The 20,905-nt window shown below is 42.8% G+C and overlaps 1 protein-coding gene across 8 annotated transcripts in view; it reads left to right on the top strand.

The window, feature by feature from the left end:
- Positions 1-20,905, top strand: part of TNIK (TRAF2 and NCK interacting kinase) — a 355,853-nt gene that overhangs the window by 323,388 nt on the left and 11,560 nt on the right. For all 8 annotated transcript variants that reach the window (XM_081829593.1, XM_081829620.1, XM_081829611.1 and 5 more), the window contains 7 exons: positions 3,348-3,477; positions 9,026-9,190; positions 10,641-10,752; positions 11,719-11,889; positions 13,581-13,724; positions 16,018-16,152; positions 19,697-19,797. In XM_081829593.1, the coding sequence (XP_081685719.1) occupies positions 3,348-3,477; positions 9,026-9,190; positions 10,641-10,752; positions 11,719-11,889; positions 13,581-13,724; positions 16,018-16,152; positions 19,697-19,797 (958 nt within the window). The remainder of the gene's footprint in view (positions 1-3,347; positions 3,478-9,025; positions 9,191-10,640; positions 10,753-11,718; positions 11,890-13,580; positions 13,725-16,017; positions 16,153-19,696; positions 19,798-20,905) is intronic.

Raw genomic sequence — 20,905 nt, 5'->3', positions numbered from 1 at the left:
AATACCCAAACTATCAAAGAGCAGTCATTGAACTTGAGAGCTAAGAAATGACTTAAGGAGCGTCCTTGAGATGCTAGAAGTCAAGTATAGGGAGCACCAGTTTGAACAGTGAACCTTAGTATTTGAAGGAAGGTACCATGCCTTTTAAAAAGAATTCTGGGAGCACTTGGCTGGCTCTGTTGGAAGAACATGCGACTCTTGATCTCAGGGTTGTGAGTTTGAGCCCCACATTGGGTGTAGAGATTACTTAAATAAATAAACTTCTTAAAAATTTAAAAATTAAAAAAAAAAGAATTCTATAGAGAGGTGATTTGGAACATACAGAAGTCTGTAGGAATTTTCCATAGTCAAAGCTATTATTGGTACCAGAAAAATTAATGATACGGTTAATTAATACAGGGTACACAGAATGAGCAAATATGTATAAAAGGTTCATAATAAAATAGACCAATCCTACACACCAGGAAAACCTTAAACTAAGAGAAATTGCTCACCATTCTAGATCAATTTGACCAAGGAAGAAATACAGATTATTATCTTTTATTCAATCTATAAGGAATATTACTAGTAGAAATGATATTTTTAAAAACTCAAAACAGCCCGAACTGTTCACCATAAAAATTTATCATAGATGGAGCAGTTCTGACTCATAAAATTTTAAGTATAAAATGGACCCAGGAAAAAAATAATCTCAGTAAAAATATTCAGCAAGAGATCAAACTGATAGTGGCTGACACTATGCCCTATAAAACTTGCTATTGACTAAAAATGGACAGGTGAATCAAATCTTCTTAATAAGATTGACACCTTTAGGGGCGCCTGGGTGGCTCAGTCGGTGAAGCGTCTGCCTTCGGCTCAGGTCATGATCCCAGGGTCCTGGGATTGAGCCCCACATCGGGCTCCCTGCTCCACGGGAAGCCTGTTTCTCCCTCTCCCACTCTCCCTGCTTGTGTTCCTGCTCTCTCTGTCTCTCTCTCTGTCGAATAAATAAAATCTTCAAAAAAATAAAAAATAAAATAAAATTGACACCTTTAGAACTGATCCAGACAAATTGTACTCGGTAGAAGTAGTGACCACAGAAGCCTTTGAAAGATGATATGGATAAAAATTTTGATTGGTTTACTAAATCTTTGTTATAAAATCTACATAGAAAAGAATTGGATCCTATGATGACAATTTTAGTAACATAATAATGAAAGTAAATAAATTGGCAAAGAGTTTAACTGAGGCATATGGAAAATTGATCAAGGAGTTGTCCTAATGGAATTAGCTCTAGAAAATATCTTTTTTAATGAAAATTTCACTCATATTGGCATATTTCTGATTAAAATGGATAGAATCAAACATCATCAGGGTAAAAAAAACATAAGTGGGGCCAAAATAGCTTTGACCTTTGAACTCCCGTGAAGCTCTCTATTGGTGAAAGGGAACTCAGTTGTACACTTCTCAGCCTGGTGGTGCCTTCTGACAGTGGCCAAGAATGTCTGAGTGAACAAGGGAAGTGACCCCCTTCCTAGAAGGCTCTGGCTCTTTATAAATACTTCATTTATTGACCTATTTGTATCACACCATCTTGTCCCAAACAAGAATTGAAGGCGGCTTAAAAAAAAATACATACAAGGTAAGATAAACTTTCAAATAAATGAGTGAAGATATCCTAGTTTTGACAACTATTCTGATTGACCAGTCTGGCAATATGTCAGGCATTCATTGAAACGATTTCTTTTTCCATGTCTCTGGGACACTATTAATGTCTCCTTTCTGCAAATGCAATATTGAAATTGCTTCTTTGGAATTTCTTCCCAAACACATCGGTTCTAACTGATATTTAGATTCATTCAATCCACTGCTCCAGTTTAGTAGTTTTGAAGTAAGCATCTTGCTATGCATTTTTTTGGTCTGGACTCATCTTCGCATCTTCTCACCTCTTTGTTTGGATCCTTAACATATGTCTTCTCTGTCCCAGAGATGTCAGAAATCTGGCATGTTTCTTCTTTCTTGAATTGAATATTTCATCAAATGTTTGGACTTGATCGAATCCAAGAGACCAGAAAGATTTTTTTGAATACATAAGAAACAATTAAGAGAACAAAATGGTAAAAGATACAATTAACATACCTAGTGAGAGAAACAAGCCTTGATACCTTTTTTATTTTTAATAAACCCACATTAAAAGAGAGGCAGCTGCAGGCGCCTGGGTGGCTCAGTCGGTTAAGCGTCTGCCTTTGGCTCAGGTCATGATCCTGGGGTCCTGGGATCGAGGCCCCCTCCCCCGTCAGGCTTTCCTGCTCAGCCAGGAGTCTGCTTCTCCTTCTGCCCCTCCCCCTGCTCATGCACACGCTCTCCTTCTCCTTCTCTCTCTCAAATAAATAAATAAAATCTTTAAAAAAAATAAAATAAAACAAATACAAGGTATCAGTGAGGACCACATTGGAAACTGAAATCCTATGGACGAACCACGTCACCTACCTGGTTCTCAGTTTTCCTTGATGCTATGGTCTGTGCCCCAGGACACATGCTCTCACATCAGTCTCCGCTCTCAGGGTATATGTCGAGGTCCTGTTACCTTCTCCATTACATCTTAAACACAAGAATAAGAAACAAACTGAAAATAAATATACCACGGTGTGGAGTCATTACAAGAGGTTTTAAAACATACTGCATATTGGTAAATAGCCTAGCTGATGGATGTCCTAGTAAGCCAGAATGCCCTTAATTGATATTTCTTCTCCGTAAATAATGTAAAACCCATTGATCAAATGATTGTGCGTTGCACTCCTTCCCACTCTGTGCCCAGCTCTACACTGGGTATACAATGATGAGCAGAGACAAGACTGCCCTCACAAGCATATGTTCTAATGAGACTGAAGGCAAAAGTTACAAGAGACTCAAAAAGATAAAGAATCACAAATTGTGATGAGAATGAATAAGTCAAAGGGTGAAGAGAAAGAAGTAGGGTTGGTGGGATAAGACCTAGGTGCTGAGAGATGCCTTCTCAAGGGAAGTTATCATTTAAGATGAAATATCAGTACTTAAGTATCATTAAGATGAGAGGCAACCGGCCAAGAGCCAGGGTGGGGGACATTTTTCCAGGCAGAGGGAACAGCATGTGCAAAGTGCAGGTCAGGGTGCCTGCTGGTGGAAGAAGGAGTAGGGAGGGCTTAGAAACCCTGTGGAGCCTGGTGGGCAGTTTTGTTCTTGGAGAGTCTGAAGCTTGCTCGCTAGGGCTGCTGTAGGAGAGCAGGCAGGGAGGGGATGCTGCGGGAGTGGGACACCTGTTCAGGACACCGAGAAACGGGCATTCCCTGAACATACATTGCTGTTAATATCCTTCCTTCCCATCTCAGACCCACAGGAGGCCCCGGGAGCACCGAGCAGTACAATGTGGGAATGGTCGGCACGCATGGGCTGGAGACCTCTCACACGGACACTTTCAGCAGCAGTATTTCAAGAGAAGGAACCCTGATGATAAGAGAGGTAAGCTGGTATAAAAACTGTGCAGAGGAAGTGCATTTCTTAAGTGGTTTCGATATTAGAGCTTTCGCAGAGAATGCTTATGGCGTGTAGTTTAAGCCATGTGAATGGGGGCCAGGGGCAGGGGGGACCCATGCTTCTCAATGGCTGAGTGATTTTAATTGTCCACCGCCTCCTTTCCTGTATCCTTCTAAGCTTCTGCAGTGTGACTTAATTACATTAGTCCAGATTCTTCAGTAGGAGCTATGCAAATCGGAATAGAGAATTTGAGCTTGAGGATATAAAACTGGCAAATCCAGATGTTTCCTACAGCAGGAAAACAGAAATGAATGGTCTTGCTCAGCAGCATCCGAGGCCTTGTTATGCCTACTCCCGCCATGGCCTTATCCTTGTGGATTTTATGTAGAAAATTCTTAGAAGTTCCAAGAAAGGGTGATTTCATCTTATCTAATTAGGTCAACATTAAAAAGGCTGTTAAGCTATGTTGATGAAAGAACAAAGAAATATGCAGATCTACTTGGAAATGTACCTTGGCACTTTGTATGATTTTGTTTTTTTAAACTCAGGCACATCATTTCAATTGCGGTGGGGGTGGGGCACCTCCTCCCACAGGCAGCGCGTCCTCACTGGGCCTGTGCCAACCGGAAGGGCCTTGACAAATCAGAATTTGTCTTCTCTTCTTTTTTACTTCATCATCATCCTGCAAGTTTGCCACCAAGTCTTTGCCTGGAAGGAAAGTAATGGCTGGTAACATCAGGCAAAAAATGACTTTATGTCCCCTTGGGTCCGTGTTATCATCTATAAAATTTCATAAATAATAGTGGAAAGATGACTGGGAGGATTCAGTGAGTTAATACATGTAAGCATTCAGTTAATGTAAACACAGTTGACTCCGGAACAACACGAGTATGAACTGTGTGGATCCACTTACATGTGGATTTTTTTTTTCAATACAGTCTAATACTGTAACTGTATTTTCTTGTCCTTATGATTTTCGTAATAACATTTTCTTTTCTCTAGCTGACTTTATTATAAAAATACAGTATATAATACATATCCAGAATATGTGTTAATAAACTGTTCGTGTTATTGATAAGGCCTCCGGTCAACAGTGGGCTACTACAGGAGTTAAGCTTTTGGGAAGTCAAAAGTTCTATTCAACTGCCCCGGGGGTCAGTGCCTCTCGCCTCCATGTTGTTCAGGGGTCAACTCTATTTTATTTTATCTCACTCTCACCAGAGAACGGAGTTCTTCTTTGACTCGTTATCACTCCCCACTCTTGCCTCTGAAAACAATGTATATCATCTGTCATTCCTCAGCCAGGAGAGTTTGGGAAACCGTAATAGCAGGCTTTGCTCTCCCAAGAAAGAAAGGAACTATAGTTTTGAGATGAATAAGGCCTTTGAAATAATAATTGGCAGTAGGGCTGTAACTGGAAGAGTAGTTCCCAAAGCAACTTACGAGAATTTCATTATATGGCCTTGCTGAATCTTTGAAGTAGGCTTTAAAGAGTCCTATCATGTAAGCCTGATATAAGAAATGGACTCGGCTGCAGCAGTTGACATTGCATAGTGCTGGTGTATAAATCTCCCAGTGTGGTGTGTGGATAATCTCATTGCAAGTGTGGATGGCTGCTATCACTGTAACTTGCTACTTGGAAGACTTGAGGGAAAATGTTCCGGAGTGAGTTACTCTCTGACTCCAAATAAAAGGACTCTGACAAACGCAGTTGAAAATTTGCTTGAGTCTTTATGACAGAGTCAATACCTTGAATAAGATTATCAGGAGGCACATTTTCAATTCAGTTGCCAGACATATCCAAATGGCTCCGTGTTATTTAAAGCACTCCAGGACTTTATGACCACAGCCAATCACTTTGAAAACAGCACTCACCAGTGTCTTATATGAATTTGATCTATTGAGGGCCCAAAATCTTTTTTGTCTCTCAGTTTCTAAAATTCCACCTTTCCCAAATGTGAGCTTTTAAAATAACAAACCTTGAGTTGGAATCCATTAAAAGTACAGGTATTAAAAAGTTGAATGCAAATGAAAGTATGTCCCTGACAAAAGAGTAGGAAAAGAAAAACTCATAATAGAACTTAGCTTATAGGGTGCTATCATTCAGTTCCCCAAGATGGACATCAAGTCGAACTCACTCATGTCAGCATTCTCACTTAAGTGGACAAGATGGTTCCAGAGGATCCTGGCTGTAGTACCCACAGTCTTGCCAAGATGCACAAATTTAGTGCACACCCAGGCCCAGTGGTTTTTTCTCTCCCTATCCTACGGCCTTGTAGGACCTTGCCCTACTCTAGCTCTAGAACCCACCACACCAGCCGTCATCTCCCACTTCGTCCATAGGGACCCATCTGCTGGAAGAGCCATTCTCCCTTCCCCACTGCCCCTGCTGCCCACTCCTCACGCAGCAGATCCCTGTGGGTCTGGCTCAGCCTTCCCTTTCTCCTTGAAGCCCCTCGTGGGACTCCATGGGCCTCTGTCCATAGCATCTTTCTTACTGACCAGCTGATAATAGGAAATAATAGGAAAAAGAGTCCACTTAAAACAGCTTACAGTGGGGAGAAAAGGTGGGGTTGGTATCAGAGATAGAGGCATAAAAATTCAGAGGTATTTCATACAAGGAATCCAAAGGCAAAGAGTAAGTTGGGACTCTGTGCAGGGCTGGAACCAGAAACTAAAAAGGATCAGGAACCCAGGCAGCTTTCCCGTGCCTATCTTTGGCTCTCTCACTGCCTGTCTCTCCTTACCCTCATCTCTGCTTTCCTCGATGCCTTGTCTCTCGTCTCCCTCATTTCTCTTTCCTCCAATTGCTCCTTTGTTCTTTCTACTCCACAGGCCCGCTTTCTCTCCCTCTGCATGCATGAGCTCTCACTTCTCCCCGCCCCCCAGATGCAAGACAGGCGCCACCTCCCACCCAGTTCAGCTGTGCAGCAGAAACTGACCAGTGTCTCTCGGCCCCCACATTAAATGCAAAAGGGAATTTGATCCTGCATCGTTCAGGTGTCCACTCCAGGTCCGATCAGCTATGGCCGAGAGCAGAGCCACCTCGTGTGGCAGCACCCAAAGCACCTGGGCTCTGCTACCAGGCAGCCCCCGATTGCAGCACTTAGAACCTGTGTCGCTTGGAGCAAGTCAGCTGAACTCTTTGCACTGCAGTTTCTCCATCCGTAAAATGAGGATAAGGAAAGCTAACCCACGGTGTTATCTTAAGGACTGCGTGGAATACCGTACCTAAAGCGTTTGGCATGGTCCCAGACACATATTGTTAGTCGGAACAGCTTAGTGCCCAGCCCCATGGCAATGGTGAGGGTGGAGAGACTATAGAAATGGTTGGGCTCTGCAAGGAGGTCCTAGGGGGCAGGGCTGTTGTTCATTTATCTCTGCGTTCCCAGCTGAGCGCCTGGCGCACAGAAGGTATTTAACTCTGAGAAGCTGGCCGAAGGGACAAAAGCTGATGACTCAGAGTGGGGAGATTCGGGGGTCACCACTGGATTCCTTCAGACTTCTCACCGTCTGGGCCTTTTCCCCTTGTTAGCCTCTTCAGGTCTTTCTTTGATAAGCTGTTCTTGGCTTGAGGCAGAATGCTAGGGATAGAATAGAGAACCCGTGAAACTCTAAAGAGACACTATGTGTGATTTATGCTACTGGGAGATTGGGGGGAAATGTTAAAAAGCCTTTCAGTATTTGAACAGAAATTAGAAGGAAGGAAGGAAAAGCTGTCCAGTACACATAAAATTGGAGACAGTGGGATGAATCAGGACTGAACCCCATAAATATCATTTAGAAGACAAAGTGTTCAGCTCTGAGAACCGGCACTAGTACCCAGATGAGCACCAGGACAGAATGAATCCAGAAAATACCCCTCGCCAGGGCAGCCTGCAGGCCAGGAGCATGCTGCCAAAATACAGAGCATGCTTCCGCTTTCCAGTTATTTCTCAAGCTCCCTGGCAACACCCCTTACATGAACCCCTTCAGGAACTTGGGGATCTGTTTCGTCTCCCCCCAAAAAGTGCCTCCTTTCACTTTTAGCCAGAAGCAGGTACCAAGTGGTCCTTGCAAGACCAGGACAGGCTCTGGAAGGGGGAAGTCAGGCCAGTGTGAGCCCATGCCAGCTAGCCCCAAAGAAGGCGAGGAGTGCTTCTGCCTGCACTGATCCTGGCTCATTCCTCCATGGTTCAGTAAAACGTGTCACACTCAGTAGGCACTCAGAAATGTTAGGTGAGTGAATGAATGAAAGCAAAGGCAAAGAAGGGACTCGTTTACTTAGGTCTGCTCTAAGAAACCTCAGTGAGTTGGTCGCATAAATGTCAAGTCAGGAAGCACAGTACTAGCCAGGCCTACAGGGTGGGCACTGGCTTTTTAGGAAGCAGAGTTGTCTTTTAGCCCTGTATTTCTTCCCTGGGGTTTTTTGGGAGGAGGCTTTACTCTCCAGGGCAGTGGTTTCCAAACTTGTTAGGTCATACAACCCTAACAGTAAAAATTTTAGAGCACGCCACATAATTACAATGTATTATTTTTTAAGAGAGAGAAAGAGCATGCACATAGAAGTTGGGGAGGGGCAGAGGGAGAGGGAGAGAGAGAGAATCTTAAGCACGATGTGGAGCTCGATCTCACATGAGATCATGACCTGAGCCAAAATCAAGAGTCAGACGCCTAACTGACTGAGCCACCCAGGTGCCCCATAATTAGAGTGTATTTATTTACAAATCATGCGTGTGTCCTACTTCACATATTATATGTATATTATAAAATACCTTGAGAGGACATTAAAAAGGGATACCATAAACAATATTTCAAATGCTTTGCTAGTCATGATGACTTCCATTTTTTACTACACGACACCATAATTGCTTATGAGAGTTTCAATATTAATAATGGACATAAACCCGTAGTTTCAAATAATCTGTAGATTATTTCAGTACATTTTCTTTTGTAACTCCTATCAGACCTGACTCATTAATCATCGTTCTGACGTCACGACTGACAAAGAGCCCTGTGAGTCTGGTTGATATCATCTCTGCATTTTCTTGGGCTACATGGTACATGGATTCTTAGCTTTATCTCATCCCAACCTCTTCGTTTCAGCAATATTTTAGGTCATGTGTGTGTGTCTTGTGGATTTGTGTCTTGTGACCTGGTCATATAATCTGCAAGTCCAGTTAACTGGTGTGCTCACAGGCACACACACAAATATGGCAGAAGGGGACCATGCAAATGCAGACCTTGGGTGCTCAGCCCCTCCACCTGCGTGTGGCATTCCTGTCTTCCCCCAGGGAACCCCCACATCCTGTGTGGCCCTGAAGGCAGAAGCAAAAGGCCCCACGGTCAGTCCATATGCTAAATAGTAACGAAGTTTAACTTCTTCTTTATTTTCTTAGTAAAACAGAAATGTGAAGGTTATCTTCCCACACACCCCGGCGGGTCCATTTGGAGACCACTGTGCCTGTGCTTTATGAGGGGTGACATCGCTCCGTGGCCTTTGCCCACCCCCAATCCCTGTCTAATGCTCCCCGTGTGTTGTGCCCCACCCCAGACGTCTGGAGAGAAGAAGCGATCTGGCCACAGTGACAGCAATGGCTTCGCTGGCCACATCAATCTCCCAGACCTGGTGCAGCAGAGCCGTTCCCCGGCCGGGACACCAGCTGAGGGCCTGGGGCGCGTCTCCACCCATTCCCAGGACATGGAATCCGGGACTGAAGTAGGTGCTGGGCAACAGCCTCCGCAGCTCTGTTCTCACCCCGTGGGGGGCTGGGGGGCGAGGTGGGGAGCCGGCTTCAGGAATGAGGCTTTGCTAAGCCCCCCGAAATGTGTTTGGTTGGTTTCTACTATATAACTACTTATGCCAATACTTAAATGGAGGAAAATCATAGAAGCACAGTGGTAAATGTTCTCAGATACCTTCTGGCCGAAAACCTGTTTTTACAGATGAGAATATTGAGGCTCAGAGAGGTTAAGGGGCTTGCCCAAGGCATACAACGGGTTTGTGACAGATCTCTGTAGAACTGGGATTTCCCATCTCCCAGGCCAGTGCTAGAAACTTCAGCTTATAGAGATCCCAAGGCCAAGTTGAGGTTCATGTTTACCTCAATTTAGTCAAACTAAGTTGGACCTAAAATGAGGTTGAAATTATTTGTTAAATGAAAGATAAAAATCAATAGATAGGTTCTCTAAGCATTCTTCTTCCTAAACTCCAAATTGAATGGGAAAGGGAGAACTGAGATATTATCTTTCCTGTATAGAAACAGTCCCTGGAAACAGCCTGAATAAATCCAGTCTGCTAGGCAGTGCTCGTAGGTGTGGTCATCCAGACTTGACCCCTGGATGAGTTCGTGGTGCTTGGTCATGTTTCATGAATAGTCCTGTGAGTCACACATAGGCCTTGAAGCGAATGAGGAAGCATACGCACTGGTGTTTTTGATGCTGTCCACACACTTTTCATGATACACCCCTTGGATTCTACAGTTACTGCGCAGATGAGCTTTGTTTAGCCCGAGGGAAAGAACACAGAGGTGTACTGGAAGGTGCAGCATTTCCTCTCGTGGCAGGTTTTCTCTGCCTGAACACCTCTCACGGTACCAAAAGAAGCCCATGGGATTGGACTCTGGTTCAAATTCTGCTTCTGCTCCAGCTCTAAGTGGGAATATTAGTACCTGTCCCACCTCCTTCACAGACTTCTTCTAAAGATCAAAGGAGAGAATGTACGTGAAAGCTCCAAGTGGAGCTTGACTGTATGTTCGGGATGAAATGCTGCCACGTGGACACGCTGACTTAGCTTATTAGCAGTTGGGTCAGCTTTTCTCCAGACCATGTGGTCAATATGAGGTTGTCTTTACTTCAAGGGAGAGATGAGCTCTGTCATCACAGTCATCCTACCATATGGTCCAAAATGTAATTTGCTCACTGCAACTCTTACAGTCTGACAATTAATGGGGCCCTAGCAAAGGCCCCATGGTGAGTAACCAACCGAGACCAGGAGAAGTTGGAGAGAGAGGCACATACTGGGACTCGGGGGTTAGAGTGTGAACAGCTAAACAGCTAAATGGAAGAATCCGTTATCATTTTAAAGCCCGAGCAAAGTATTCCTGGCATTGTTCATTCCTGTAGTATTTATTTATCTGCTTTTCTTAATCCTCTTGCATATCAATTAGTACGGCATGGGGAGCAGCACGAAGGCCTCCTTCACCCCCTTTGTGGACCCCAGAGTATACCAGACGTCTCCCACTGATGAAGATGAAGAAGATGAAGAATCATCAGCTGCAGGTGAGCTAGAAGGCTTGGATGTTTTAGTAACAGCTTGGTTTTCCTTTCTGATAAGACCTGATAAAGAAATTAATTACTGGTCCAGTAGTTTTTTTTTTTTAATTTTATTTAATTATGTTATGTTAGTCACCATACAATACATCACCCGTTTTCGATGCAGTGATCCATGATTCATTGTTTTCATACAACACCCAGTGTTTATTGGTCTAGTAGTTAAGTCATTTTCTGCTTAGGCCCTGCCTTAAAGGGAAGTTGTGTTTTGTTTTGTTTTGTTTTTGTTTTTATTATTATTATTATTATTATTATTATTGTAGGATTTCTAAAATAATTTCTTTCTCTCCATTTTTTTTTCATCTCTTCTATTTTGCTTCTGGTAGGAACCCAGAGGTATCCAGGGGCCCTGGGAAAAGCTGTTCCTCAGAGACCTCCAAACTTACCACATACTTCTCAAAAGCAATTTCTGGGTACAATGCTGTGCACGCAGTAGACACTTAATAAGTGCGTGTCGAGTTGTGTTGGGTTCTAGGTGTGTGCTTCCTACCGCCCGGGTCTGGCTGATTTAGAGGAGAGTCATGCTTTCTGGACTTACACAACTCACTAATCATCAGGGGAAGCTTAGGCCAGTTTTTCAGCTGATGATACGGAATTTTAAAAAGTAAATCTTGCTGTGTATGATATAGGAGATGGTGTGTTCAATTTTGTGAGATGAGTATCTATTCTCTAAACTACCCAAGTCGTATCCATAAGTCTGTTTTACTAATGGATAAAATAGTGCTTCTGTGAATGACTTGTACTGTATTCTACTTTAAAAAAATGTATAAAATATGCATAGCTGCAGAGTTTCTCTGCCTTTTCTATAATTCCCACTAAACAAAGAGAAATTATAGTGTTCTGAAGTGCCTTCTCCGTATCTCCATTGCTTATTTTTTAAGATGCCAGTGACTTCTCCGATTCTTTTTCTCAAAGCTCTGTTTACTAGTGAACTTCTTAGGCAAGAACAGGCCAAGTTCAATGAAGCAAGAAAGATTTCAGTGGTAAACGTAAACCCAACCAACATTCGACCTCATAGCGACACACCAGAAATCAGAAAATATAAGAAGCGATTCAACTCGGAAATACTTTGTGCAGCTCTCTGGGGTAAGTGCTGCTTTTTACCACTTACTAAGAAATCAACCCTCAAACGTTAAAAGCCTGTGGAGCTTACCATCTGGAGAGCAGTAGTTGAATCATGGGTGTCAGAGTCCCCACGCAGGACTGTCTTGGCTTCAGGAGGGATCAAGAGCAGTTTTACATGTAGCAAGACCTGATAACCTAACGCCCAGGATAACAAGATCAGATTCAGGATGACCTCGTCACATAATAGTGATGGGCTATAAAGTCAGTAAGAGAACAAGCTACCACTTACCACACACCCACCATGTGCCCAGCACCATGTGATGTGCCCCACACTCTGCCTCCGTGACCTATACAATATCCTGCAAGGGGAGGAAGGGCATCACCCCCATTTCACAGCTGGAAAGCCAGCCTAGCATCTTTGAGTGAATTGTCAAAGGCCAGTAGTAGCAAGAAAAAACTTGAAAAGGACAACAGATGATGAACTTTCCTTTTTAGTTCAAACAGCAACCTGCAGTTCCTATGAAAATGATGCACAGGTTTTAGCTGACGTCAAGCTCAGTTTAGGTTGGGTGAGATTCTATCAAAGTCCTGGTCTGTGTTACTGCAAATGTCACATACCGATTAAGGAAGGACGTGGCCCATCCGTATCCATCTAAAATACTAGGCCTAGTTTGAGGCACCACAGTTTTACAAGGGCAAAAGCATTTGAGATGTTCGTAGAAGTGGATGAAGGCTGGGAACCATTTCATGGGAGATGCGACGGAAAGAGTAAGGCTCTGTCCTCTGGAGAAGAGACAGGAGACAAGATGGCCATGTTTAATATGGAATAATTTATGGACAAAAGAATAGACATTTATGTTACTCAAAAAATAGATGTACAAAAGCAAGAGAAGTTAGAGAGCTACCTGTTCACGAATATAGTCCCCCACAGTGGACCCTCAGTGTGTGTGCATGTATGTGTGTGAGTGTGTGTGTGTTGCAGGGCAGATGGGAGTTAATTTGCATGAATTTTCTTGGCAGCTGTCCAGACAAGACCACTTACCTGCGAGAGCTTTTGTAATAGGGATTAGTGCACGGGAGCTGGGCTGGGCCAGATTTAGATATCTGAGTGGTGCCTTAGGGCCCTGCAACTCTCAGGTTCCTAACACCTTCGCTTGCACTGGCTTGTCATTTCCCTGACAGACAGCAGAGCCTTGAGGGTATGAGACACATGTAAGCTTTGGTGTGAGAGGGAGGAAAGGCTTTTCTTCCAGTGGGGTGTGGAAGTGGGGCACTCTGCCGTATGTCGAAGGTGGGCAGGCTAGAAATCCCTGCATGGACAGGCGTGGGGATGAACTTTGGGCATGCCTCGGTGGGATTTAGAGAGCGAGCCAGGAAGGGGGTGGGTGTTAGAGGAAAGGAATAAAGGCGAATTGTCCTGGTGTCACAGCTGTGCCCAAGGCTGCTCGTGAGAAGGACTCGCACTAGGTAGTACATGGCCAGGGGTAATGAATGCTGCTACCACTTTATAGAAGAAAACTAATCTTATTACCAGAGGGACAGTGATTTAATTACTGTGGCAGAGCCTCGACCTCTTCACTCCCTACCGTAGTACCTACTTGCCCATTAGTTTATATTAGCAAGGCACGGTTTCTTAGGTTTCACAGGGACCTCAGATGCAGAAAGGTGAAGCATATAAAAAGCCAGTCTTGGGGTGCTCCTTAAATTTGCAGGTGTAAACCTCCTGGTGGGAACGGAAAATGGCCTGATGCTTTTGGACCGAAGTGGGCAAGGCAAAGTCTATAATCTGATCAACCGGAGGCGATTTCAGCAGATGGACGTGCTAGAGGGACTGAATGTCCTGGTGACTATATCAGGTAGGTTACCAGTATGTTAGCGGGATGACCGAGACCCCCGGGTCTGCACAGGTGGGAAAGGCTATCGCCTCCGTGCTGAAAAAACAGCAAGCTCTGCCCTCCCTGGCTAACAGTGACACAGTAAATTTTAGCAGGATAGCCAGAGTGAGGTCACCCCTCGTCTGTAACTCTGGAGATACTGACCTCCGAAGGGAAACCTCTCACCTCCCTATGATCTCTGAATCAGGCAGATGTACCACAGAGGCTGTATGTTTATAGGCCTTTAACCACTGCCGGGACTCAGCAAGGAGCTTTTGAAGTCTGAGCTCTAGTCATTGCTGCCTACTCCTGGGTGGAGACTATCAAAACGTAGGCTTCGCAGAGTGGAGAATTTTGTAAGCAGAAACTTCTCTGGTCTCTTTTCTCTCACGAACTGTTCTAGCTTATACTCCACTGATGTTTCAGCAAGTGCAGCTGGCCCGTTGGGCGGCTGAGTCTGCAAAGAGATTGGGATGTGGGAGTCATTACAGCTACGCCCTGCAGCTTTCTGCTTCCCAAAAAAAGAACTTTAAAAAAATATGGACACAGAAGTGAAGGCCTTATTACTGACAAGTTATCATCAATGTAACCTGAAAGAGTCTGTGTTTATTGAAAGTTCTTTGCTTTCTAATGATGTTTGAAGGAGCTTAATAAACAACATCCCCTCTTTTCCCCTGCCTTCCCATCCCACCCAGTATGAAACATTAGAACCATGATGGGAAGAACCCAGGATGCACCCCAGACCTGTGGGTCAGAATCCCTGGGAGTAGGACCCAGGGATCAACTCTGAACGCTCAGAGTTTCATCTCTTTTTATTCTCCCCAAAAAGAGTTAGCCGAGTAAATTCTTCTTGTATCATCATTTGAGCTTAATTTGGTGTAGTCTTTTTTTTTCTTGTTAATTGCTTGCCTGACTGCGGTACTACCAAATCAAATTTAAAACGTACATCTGCCACTCACCTACCGAAAGTGGAAATGATGCCAGAAAATTCACATTCAGCCTTCATTATGTTGTGAGTGACACGTTCCCATTCTTAAAAAAGTAACCATCTCCTCTTACCATGAAGTATAGATGGGGAAAGAAGAATGAAAATAAGAGCAACTGCCCTCAGATCTGCATTGGCATAGAAAGGAGCAGGCACTGGCCTTTCTGCCCATCCTAGCTCTTGGGATCCATTCTGGGCCTTGGACTACAAAAAGGAATCACAGCTGTGCAGTGACTCCCTTAATTTATGGACTCACCGTCCTGTCAAATCCAGTGTGCGATGCTTCAGTGAATTTTCTTCTTCTTATATACATCACATCTGTAAAATATAAAACATCCTTTGCTGCCTAAGAGAAGTCAAGGGAAAATAAGTACCCAGGAAGTATAACCCACAGGCCTAAATGATCACTTAGGAACAGCCACCTCCCCACCCCATCCCACTCCCCCCCCAGAAAAGGAAGAGCCACCCCAAGGAACATTTTCTTATCTGGTACGCAGATAATCTCACAGAGTATATTAAATTTTGCTTCTGTGTCCTCCTCAATATTTTTAAGATGTTTTCTTATCATTGAATTCCTATTCCAGAAGCGCTTTACCAAAGGGAACTTTGTTTTTTCCCAAGTGCACATCTTTGGTTTTTCCCAAGTAAACGTCTTTTCCTCTACTATTTTTGTTTGGTATTTCTTTCAGTGATCTCAGAATCATAGATGTGTCCAGGGTTCTCTGCTGAGCCCGGGTTGCCTTCATTAAAATTGTTTCTCTTGTCTCCTTATAATTCTTTTTTGTTAGTCAGATAAAGTAAAACTAGTCACACCTGTCATCTTCAAAGTAATAGAGGAGGTGAATAAGAGGCTCCCACTGACGTATGCTGTTAGGTTAGAAGGTGAGGGGAAGACAGCCACATAAAAGCATGTTAAAATGTCCAGTTATCAACACTCCTTCATGTGATTCGATCTAGAATGTTCTGGAACTCTGACCAACTATTCCTCACAGAATTAGGTCTTGACACTGCCCTTTGCATTGAGAAGAGAGAGTAAGAGCAGCTTGCTCAAATAAGAAGCTACCTGAAGGTAAAGACAAATTATAAAATGGTGATCTGTCCAGAACACCTGGAGCTGTTGGCATAGACAACACTTTGATGTTGCTGGGGACACTGGTTATTGTGCCTTCACACACCTACACAATTGTAAATAAAATAAAAATAAGTGAATAAAATAAAACAGAGTTGGGGAAGGACTGAGAGAAAAGGTTGTCACAGGGGCTTGAAATTAGAGCTCTTTTATTTCAACAGGAAAGAAGAACAAACTACGAGTTTACTATCTTTCATGGTTAAGAAACAGAATACTACACAATGACCCAGAAGTAGAAAAGAAACAAGGCTGGATCACAGTTGGGGACTTGGAAGGCTGCATACATTACAAAGTTGGTAAGTGTCAAGACATGGAATTGTTTACTCAATCCTAATTATTCAGTTTAAGTTTCATTTCATTTTTTTCTGTTAGGTATTGATGATGTATTTGTTACCAGTTTAAGATGTTGTTAGAACTTTAGGTATACTTGCATTGTTTCCAAAAAGTCAGATTGATGAAGTTCTAAGAGTGCATTCCGACTAAAGTCCTATGCTCCAGTTTGAACATTTATATCCACTCCCTCCCAAATACCCATTAAAATGACAGTGAAGGAATAAAAATGCCATAAACCCACAAGGACAAAGGGACCAGAAGAAGAGAAACCAGCAAACAAGAGATGTCAACAGAATTGAACAAGAATAGCTGGATGACGCATAACTAATAGATGAGCAGGAAATGCTGAATTCTATGTCTGTAGTGAGGAAAGTCATCAAAATCAATCCAACCACTTACAGAACCCTGAAAGGCCCAGGGTCTGAAGCCCCTGAGATGGAGGTATACAGTGGAACTGAAAACAGAAGGATTATTCGAAGGGTGATGAGCAGCAAGTTCTCCCCCACTGCAACAGAGGATGAAAAGTTGGCACAGCCAATCTGAATTATGGGAATATGGAATCGCCAGGATAGACACACACACACACACGCACACGCACACATAAACACATACCCTACTTCCCCTGTTTAGCTCCTAGAATGTTGGCAGCCATACTTATGTACCAAGCAAGAGATTGAAAGATTTGTCTTTGGAGAAACTTAGAAATAGCCAGAAAGAAAAGATGTCCAGGTACTAATATTTGAAGTGCCATGGGAAGCTCGCTATCTAACCATCTAAACCTGAAGCCCACACCTGTAGCAGATATGGGGACATCCACTAATAGGAAGGAAACTTAAACAGAAAGAAAGAACTTTAAAGGAAAGATAATGAGGAGTGGAAGAAAATTAAAAAGAAATTGTAATAACTTCAGAGAGATTAGAAAAACTATTTCCAGAAAAGAATAGGGACCATTATGAAAAACAGTTGGAGAAGGGTCAGGGGAGGCCATTCAGAGAGCAAGAAAAAATTCTTAGAAATTTGAATATATTGGCAGGGATAAAAAGTGTAGTAGATGTATCGGAAGATAAAGATGAGGCATCTCCTAGAAAGTAGGACAAGAAGAAAAGGAAAGGAAAAGAAAAGGAGACAAAAGTTAAGAAAGCAAAAGGATCAGTCCAAGTGCTTCAAAATCTAAGTAACATGAGTTTGGGAAAAAAGAGAAAATAAGAATTGGAAAGGGAGGAAAGTATCAAAGAAGTAATATAAGAAAATTTCTAGAACTAAGAACTTAAAATCTCAAATTAAAAGGACTCACTGTGAATACCCAGTATAGTGAATGAAAAAAAAGACTCACAGGAAGATATATTAACATAACATTTCAGTACCCAGGAAATGAGGAGGTCCTTAAAGCTTCCAGATTATAATTAAATAAATAAACAAATAGTTTATATATTAGGTGGCTTGAGATTTAGCAGCAATACTAGAACTTAGAAGATGATGGAACAAAGCCTTCAACTGGTATTTTATAACCCATCTGTATTAACCAGGGTTCTCCAGAGAAACAGAACTAATAGGATACACACATACATACATGTGTGTGTGTGTGTGTAAGAGGCATAAATAAATGAGTGTGTAAATATACTCTCTCTATATAAAGAGGTTTATTATAGAAGTTGCCTCACATAATTATGGAGGCCCAAGATCTGTAGTTGGCAAGCTGGAGACCCAGGAGAGCCAGTCTCTCAGACCCAATCTGAAGTCTGGAAAAGACCAGTTTCCCAGCTCAACAGTCAGGCAGGAGGTGGGTCTTCTTACTCAATCTTTTTATTCTATTCAGGTCTATAATCAACTGGACGAGGCCCATCCATACTGAGAAGGCATTCTGCTTTCCTTAGTGTACCCACTCAAATATTAATATAATCCAGAAAAGCCCTCACAGACACACCCAGAACAATGTCTGACCAAATATCTGGGCACCTTGTGGCCCGGTCAGGTTGACACATAAAATTAAACATCACGCCATTAAACCATCAGTCAACTTTGAATGCAGCATGAAGACATTTTTCAGATGTGCAGGGTCTCACAACATTTATGTTCCATACACTGTTTCTCAGGAAACTACTGGCCAATGTATTCCACCAAAATAAAGGCATAAACCTAGGAATCCAGGTAAAAAGTGAAGAAAATACCCAGAATGATGGTGAAGGAAATGTGGGTGACAGCTCTACCATAGGCTTAGAGAGAAATCGGTCCAAGTAGAGTGGGACAAGGGAGTGTTCTAAGAGGGGTGCCTTCAGGGAAAATAAAATGTCACGAATAGATTACCTGCCACATTTGACCGCATTGAAGGCATTTACAGTACTAGCAGAAAGTCCGTGTGCTTAGAGACAGATGTATGGAAAAGAAGGCAGTGGGGAGAAAAAAGACGAAAGACAAGAAAGAAAATGTAATTGTGGCGTGCTATATGCCTCAGCTGTGAACAATAATCATTTCAACATGGGATCTTGATTTAACCAAAAATTTGAACTGTAACTGTATTAGTGGTGTGGGGAGGAAGAAACGTGTGTGTGTGAGAGAGAGAACTAGAGAGAGGAGATGGTTCTAAGAGACTAAATCCTTCCCATACTCTCAAGTCAATAGGTAATACCTCCAACAGAAGAAAAATCAAGAAATAACATTATAAGCATGTTATTTAGAAATATGGAAGTAAATAACCAAGGAAGTAGTTGAAAGTATATTAAAGACAGAATATGTAAACAGCAGGGGCACACTAAAGAAAAAGAGCCCAGGGAGCAAGAATTTGGTTCATTGCCGCGGGCTGTCCAGTTTCTTTAGGACATGAGTATTCTGTTCATTCAAATATTCTACAAAGGAAATGACTGCCATGTGCACTGTCTTAGCCTGGTCAGGTTGCTATAGCAGAATACCATGAACAACAGGCATTTCTCACAGTTCTGGAGGCTGGGAAGACCAAGATCAGGGTGCTGGCAATCTCAGTGTCTGCTGTGGGCCTGCTTCCTGGTTCATACACAGCAGGGTTTTTTGCTACAACTTCATGCAGTGTATGGAGAGAGGGATCCCTCTAGGGCCTTTTTTATTAAGGCACTAACCACTTTTAAATCCCTAATAATTGGAATTCAAATTTGGATAATAAGCAAATGGCCACCTTCACATCTCTACCCATTTGCTAATTTTTCTACCATTTGGCCATACCAGCTCTCAGCTTCTAGCATGTGGGTGACTGTAAAAGCCAGGGAGGGGAACGTGAAGGTGATTATGCAGGTTCTTATTAAAATGAATAATTCACATCTAGACCTAGTGATTAAAGAGAATCCTAAGCCTTCAGATGAAGAAAAGAGCCTTCAGTATAAAGTAAAGGCTCCAAGTGTTCTGCAGACCGAGTGCTTTAAAGAAAGTTCAGTCTGTATCTATGAGCAAATCTCCCACCAAGAACATAATGTGTATTTACATATGCAAAAACCTGAATAAGTTGGTATACTTTTTTAATTTATAATTTGTCTATTACAGTTAAATATGAAAGGATTAAATTCCTAGTGATTGCCTTAAAGAATGCTGTGGAGATATATGCTTGGGCTCCTAAACCGTATCATAAGTTCATGGCATTTAAGGTAAGCGAGCACACGATTACCTAAAAAAGGGATTTTTTTTTTTAATTTTAGGTTCGCACCAGTTAACAAGCGCATCGACTAGGACCAATTCTACTATATATAATAAACTCCCTTTAAAAGTATAGGAGCTCTTAGGCTTATTATTCCAAAAGCAAAGACTAAGCACTAGTACATGCTGTAAAATTTACTGGGGGTCGGGGGATGAGTGAATGGGGAAAAAATTGGGCTGTGCCCTCCTCCATATCAGGTCTAAAAATAATTGTCTCCTAGGGGCCTTTAGTGTGGGATGGCTACTGGGCAAAGCACTAATTGTGATATTAGGCAATGTGAGCCATTATAAAGGCTCTGGGTAATCTCTGATATGTCATCTCAAAAAGGCAGACCAACAGCAGGTCCAAATCTCAAGGATGAACCATGTCTCCAAATCCTGTCATCCTTATAAGCCTTTTGGGGTAAAGTCCCTACAACTCGCATAATGCGCATATATCCCCAATGTTATTGGACTTCTCTGAAATGAATACTGAATGTAGTTCCACAAGGAAATGGCTTAGTTTCTCTGCATTCTGCTTTTTCATTTTTGACCTTATCTGAGCCTGTACCCATCATGGTTGGATTGGTCACTCATGACACTCAGCAGGAGTGGGATGAGGGTAGGCTAGTATGGTGGAACCCAGCTCGTGAAAGTTGACTCCCAAATGCCAGAAGGACCAGTACGTGCAGGCACTTGGATGTTTCCAGAGCTGCAGACTCTGTCCAGAGCCCACGTGAATTTCTTTTCTGTCCCCTGTCTCTCTCTGCCTGTGTCTCTCCTTTTCTTCATAGCAGATTGGCCCTCATGTTTTCTCCCCATCCTTGTGACTTTCCTCTTCCCTTGATCTTTATGCATTCTTTCTGGCCACTTGTGCCATGTGAGGGCAGAAGCTGCCTTGGGAACACTATGGGGCACTCCTTGAGGCTGTCTTGTTCCCTTAGTGCAAGGAGCTCATTTGTGATGTGCTCAGGAAGATAGATACATCAGTGGAAATGCTCTTCCTCCGTAACCCCACTTTTATGGAGAGAAAGTTTTGGAATGTATTAGGCTAGTAATAACACTTAAGGGGTGACACCT

Source organism: Leptonychotes weddellii, chromosome 1 (genome assembly GCF_054177405.1).
Source record: "Leptonychotes weddellii isolate Sample4059 chromosome 1, ASM5417740v2, whole genome shotgun sequence".
In the NCBI taxonomy this organism is placed as follows: Eukaryota; Metazoa; Chordata; class Mammalia; order Carnivora; family Phocidae; genus Leptonychotes; species Leptonychotes weddellii.
This window is presented reverse-complemented; position numbering and strand designations above follow the sequence as displayed.